This window comes from Nematolebias whitei, chromosome 1 (assembly GCF_014905685.2).
Source record: "Nematolebias whitei isolate Nwh7 chromosome 1, NemWhi1, whole genome shotgun sequence".
NCBI classification, from domain to species: domain Eukaryota; kingdom Metazoa; phylum Chordata; class Actinopteri; order Cyprinodontiformes; family Rivulidae; genus Nematolebias; species Nematolebias whitei.
The window spans coordinates 42,186,843-42,192,486 of NC_056498.1; the positions used below are offsets into that span (position 1 = coordinate 42,186,843).

Consider the following 5,644-nt stretch of genomic DNA (forward strand, 5'->3'; position numbering starts at 1 on the left):
GGTGAGAGTCTCTCAACTGCTCATCCGTGCGCTCGAGTTGATGCAGGTGTGCATATATTTGTGTATCTTGTAGTACACATTCGTAAAAATTGTTGTGTTGAGACCGATTTAACTTAGAAAGACCGACCGCCCCCACAGACCTGTAGCCTCCATGTTTAAACTAACCATGGGCAGTTATTGCTCACCTGGTTGAACACTTCTTTCCAACAGGTGAATGGATGAACATGTGAATGGATGAACATGTGAGATGAGTCATGTGATCAGAGAATGGGGGAAACACCTCAAGGACCAAGAACCAAACTGAAACTTTAAACTTAAAGTATTTCTAGATTTAACAGTTTGTCTTTAACGTTCAGGAATATTTCAGGTCTTTTTGTATCAACTTGTAAAAGTTCTCAGTGGAAAACTAATTTCCTTTTCATTTCACATGAACGAGCCGAATGAAATCCAACGTTGATATTTTCTGCAGCTCAAGGCTGGTTCTCCTCTTCAGACAGTAAATCGTGGAGGTCGAGGGCTTTTCAGTCACAATCTTCACAATTTGCTCTCAAAGGTCACATCTTTGTCTTGAATGGGTCCGTTCAGGTTCGGAGGCAGAGCTTCTTCGGTCTCCTCTACTGGAACGAAAATAAGTTCAGACAGAAAACATTAAGTTAGCTTGAAATTAGAACGAGTTTAAAAAAAAGAAAGCTGCAGTTGGTTAAACATTTGTGATCAGACTGAATTCAGGTTTGTGAGAAACCAGTGGAGGTTTTATCCTGTCTGAAGCCAGACACAAGCTGACGATACGCTGACGATACGCTGACGATACGCTGATAGATAGATGGATGGATGGATGGATGGATGGATGGATGGATGGATGGATGGATGGATGGATGGATGGATAAGAGATGGATGGATTTGTAAAAGAACAGTCTTCCACAGCTTTTTCCGTGTTTCCACTCTGAATGAATGAGAATTTTCTCCTATTGCTTCACTTGTGCCTCATCCAATATGGCGGCTATGTGGACCTATAATTCAGCACACAATGAGGCATCTACGTATATATGTCTATGTATGCTACAGTGTTAACACAAAGGAATACACCACTGATACATGGCTCCAATGAGACTAACGAACGATGAATATAATATATATGAATATAAAATTATTACCGTGGCAGCGCTGACAGTTAGCATCACGTAGCGTAACGTCTGTTATTATATGTGACGTAGATATGACCTTTCAGAGTTCATGCTAGAGAATTTTACAGAGAATGTGTTGGATGTTGAAGATGTTTCAACTAAACTCTCTTTAAAAGTTGTTAGTTTTTACTTCATGTAGTTTTTGGTTGGGCTCTTGTTTCTGGCTCTGAAACTCACCTGAAACATCTGGACAGCTGTTGAGCTTCAGCACTCTGAGGCTGGAGGGTTTTAAATTTGGTTTACATCCTATCCAAACCTGAACCAGCGTACCATGGACCACATATGTGTTTAGCCAGGATATAACCTCCACCAGATGATCCACCATGGTGTGTGCTGACCTTTGACCTGCCGGGTCAGGAGGCGTGGTCCAGACAGTCCGATACCCAGAGCGCCAATGGGAGCTGTGGTCAGGATGGCGAGCACGGCTAACGTTAGCACGTCCAGACCAAACCTGATGAAGGCCTCGTCCCCCTCCTCCCTCGCCATGTCCAGCGCTTTGGACCCGATGGCAGCCTGAAGCAGAACGAGACACATCAAACGTTTGTGAAGAACGTTCTTCTGGTGAACGATGAACTCTGAGGCTCAGGGGTGTTCCAGGAAGGTGAGGGTAAGACTTCAGTGATTACCACCTGTTCAGGTGTTGCAGGCAGGTGCAGTCTTCTTTTATACGTTTAAATCATCTTTCAGGTGATTTACTCATGTTTTAATCACAACTCTGAGCATTTTTAAAATTTTTATTCCCGAAGAGGTTTCTGAGTCGTTTGTTGCTTTTACAGGAGATTTGGTGGTTTTTATACACTTTGACTTTCATGGTCTCTGGATGGAGTCTGGATGGGACTTTGTTTTCCAGGTTGGGATCAGGACCCTGTCATGGGTTATGACCCCCTCCAAACAGGGTCTGTGAGATGATTTCCAGTAACCAAACTGAAATTAGAAATGATCTGAATCTGCATATCTTAATTTAAAGATAAACCATAAAAGGATCAATTCAGTGGTGGTTGTTAAATTTGAGTTATTTAGTTCAAGCAGCTCACAAACCCTGCAGCTCTGCTTCAGGACCTGAAGTTGTGTTTGTTTGATCATGCTTTGGTGTGGAGGATAACTGAACTGAACCAACTTAAAGAGCACAATGTCAGGGCGGGAACTAAAGACCAGACTGAATATAACTGGACTGCAACGAGGGAGATGACAAACACCTGGGGAGACGAGGAGGAGCAGGAAACACTGGGAGGACTGGACGGCGACAAGGTGAACACAAGAAACTCAAAAGATGAAAATACAACATAAACCATGAAGAGAATAAAACAGACACACACCGAGACGTGTTAGACGTGGACTTTCTAAAATAATTTTAGAATTTTAGTCTTTTTTTAATCATCACTGTTTTTGTTTATATGTTTGGTTAAAATATTTGGTTATGATTAATGAAACTTTATTGATGCTTCTCCTCACTTGATGCTGATGCTGCTCAGTATTCCAGGTAGGTAAATGTAACCAGGTGGAGTCAGGTCCTCTGGACGGATTCTTCTTGTTGAAACGTTTCGTCTTTTATCCAAAGGACTTCTTCAGTCTGAGGAGCTGCAACGATTAAAGGGCTCGACATTCTCCGTCCGAAGTGCAGAAATCGTCTCTCATTGTCGTAGTTGTGTGATGAAAATTGCGTCATTGTGTTTGTGGAGCAGCTCCACCCCTTTTTGACACAAGGCCTTGGTCAAACTTTTGCTTACAGGCATACACGCCAGGTATTGTGTGATTGGTCAGAAGTTTGTGGGCGTGTCCCTCAACGTGGAAATGCTCTCAGACATTCAGCTGCACGACTCTTCAAACACTAAACTAGTCAAATGGACAAAAACTCCTGGATGGAGGTCGTGCACACATCGTGTATGGAGGAGTCTGTCTTTCATAGATTTGTGGCCAAACTGCAGAGCAGGGACAAGTGGAGACTCTGGTGAGAAGAAACCTGCGTGGTGACATATACTGCAGGGGGCGGGGCTTCGCAGAAGCTCTGTGTCTCGTGGACGATGAAAGGTGTGTGCGACGACCAACATCCTGCAACCACGTGACCGCGGGTCGACTGCTCAGCTTCAGATGGAGGATGTCGAGTTCCTCAGTCTTATAAACAGAACCTTCTCATGGTGGATCAACCAGTTTGTTGTTGACAGCCAGAACTAGCTGTTCACATGCTGCCCTGATGGCTGCTTGCTAGTCACAGGAGGCTGAGTGATACTAGCAATAACAGCATTGTAAGAGGGGGACAGTTGAACCTGGAGGCTCCGCCCCTTTTTAATGATGGACGGTTTCTTTTCACAAAGATGGCCTCCTTTACTCCTCTCTCAAACCATCGTTCCTCTCTGTCCAGGATGTGCACATCTTCATCCCTGAAAGAGTGGCCGCTGGCCTGGAGATGAGTGTAGACCTCAGAGTCCTGGCCTGATGATGTTGATCTTCTGTGCTGGTCCATCCTTTTGGCCAGTGGCTGTTTTGTTTCCCCGATGTAAGACTGATCACCCTCCTGACACTGAACAGCATACACAACATTACTCTATGCCAGAGGACTGGATCTTTGAAAATATATTATGGCAAACACTGGTTCTTCCCAAAGTTCCAGTCATTTGGACACTAACTCAATAAACACTTATTCAGACGATGAAGGAGGACCATCACCCTAACTGGTTGTTAGGTTGATGGTCCTCCTTGATCATGTGAACAGCTGGTTCTGTATGTCAACAACAAACTGGTTGATCCACCATGAGAAGGTTCTGTTTATAAGACTGAGTCTGTTGCAGCTTTTTAATTTAATAACCTTTTTAATTTAATAACTGATTAATTCCTTTGGTCAAAGAGGTTTGAGGCTTCATCCTCTGGACCACTGGTGCTTCTGAACGTGACTGGATTAGTTACATTAAACATGCACAGACCTGCACGGTGGCTTTAGGCAGCCAGGCCACAGCGATGAAGACTTTCTCCTTCAGGTTGAATCCTCCAAAATGAACCAGCAGGAATGTGACGATGAGCCGGATCACCAGACCGATGATGATGCAGGCCATGCCCAGACCTGACCCACAGAGACACCAACGTGGTTACGTAGAAAATGTTCGAAAGGTACAGAAACAGCTGAAGGTGATCCTGAGGAGGGCCACACATATAAAATTCACTCTGCAAATGGGTCAAACCAATCCCAGTTCATGTTCTGGTTGATTCTTACCCACAGTGCTGGGACTGAGGGACGCTATGGTGATTTCAGCTCCAATCAGTCCAAACAGGAGGGGCTGGAACACATCCCAAGACCGACCCACCATAGCTGCCACCGCAGCCTGGAGAAAAAAGTCATTAAACCTAAAGTTGCAAACTGGTCAGACGGACCAACCGTCTTTAAACGGGCTGAGGTCAGAGGTCAAAGGAGCCTCTATGGGTGTTACCTTGTCACCCTTCCAAGTCAGAGCAGCCAGGAAAGATAACACCAATGTACAGAGACCACCAGCTCCAGCAAAACCAATGACATGACTGAAGAAGACTGAAAATATGGACAGACCCAACAACATGAGAGTCCTCCTCAACACCAGGTCCTCCTGCAGGAAGACAGAAGACCTTCAGAGACATTTAAACATCATCACATTTAAAGTTCAGAGGATAACAAACCTGGTCATTGCTTGGGAAAAGGCCCAGGAACAGACCCAGGATCAGTCCTGCCATGATTCCTCCCACCACCTCCATCAGACCTTTGAGGATGTTCATCCATGTAGAACCTGAAGAACACCACCGACTCAGCATGTGGAGAAGATCAGAGTGAAGATGAGCAGAAGAACATCTTACCTGTTGAAAAGGCAATTCCTAGGCAGGTAGAGAAACCTGTTATAGCTAAAATATCATCAAAACTTCCTGCAGCCATGAGCAGCGTCGGAATGCCCTGAGAGCAAGACAGAATAAGGTTGAAGGTTCAGAAGAACATCAGCAGCTCAGGACAAAAAGAACCTCTAAGTGTGTAGGGGGTTCTTCTGGGCTCTTGAACCAGTGGTGTTTATCTAACAGACATTTCAGAAATCCTCAGAAGTTTCTCCCGAGATTTTAGTTGGTTTTAATGGTTCATCAGGTTTCACAAAGTATTCCGTTAAGACCCAACAAAGGACCCTCGAAACACGGGAACAGATGGTTCCTCATGTTCCACCAGGTCTTAAAGCTTAAAGAGCTTCTACTTTTATTTAAGCAGGTTCATATGGTCCTTCAGGAAGTCTGAATGAGTAACTGGAACAGATGATCTGACTGAAAATTGTTGGATTGTAGACCTGGATTATTGAGCATGGACTTTTTTAGTAACTGGAACAGTTTAGATGTGATGAGGTTCTGTTTGTTAATGAACGTTTCTTAGAAGGTTCTAAAGGTTCTTCAAGTGGATGCAATCATTCTTACTGTAGTTCCATCCATCCATCCATCCATCCATCCATCCATCCATCCATCCATCC

General features: G+C 44.3%; 1 protein-coding gene across 1 annotated transcript in view; it reads right to left on the reverse strand.

Annotated features, from left to right (window-relative positions):
• Window positions 1–534: 534 nt before the first annotated feature.
• The window catches only part of LOC119416745 (sodium/hydrogen exchanger 9B2), a 20,296-nt gene continuing 15,186 nt past the window's right edge, over window positions 535–5,644 (reverse strand). The window contains exons 9-15 of the mRNA XM_037683965.1: window positions 4,998–5,091; window positions 4,824–4,930; window positions 4,604–4,753; window positions 4,390–4,498; window positions 4,103–4,239; window positions 1,523–1,697; window positions 535–617 (exon numbers count right to left, since the gene is read on the reverse strand). Coding sequence (XP_037539893.1) covers window positions 535–617; window positions 1,523–1,697; window positions 4,103–4,239; window positions 4,390–4,498; window positions 4,604–4,753; window positions 4,824–4,930; window positions 4,998–5,091 — 855 coding nt within the window. The remainder of the gene's footprint in view (window positions 618–1,522; window positions 1,698–4,102; window positions 4,240–4,389; window positions 4,499–4,603; window positions 4,754–4,823; window positions 4,931–4,997; window positions 5,092–5,644) is intronic.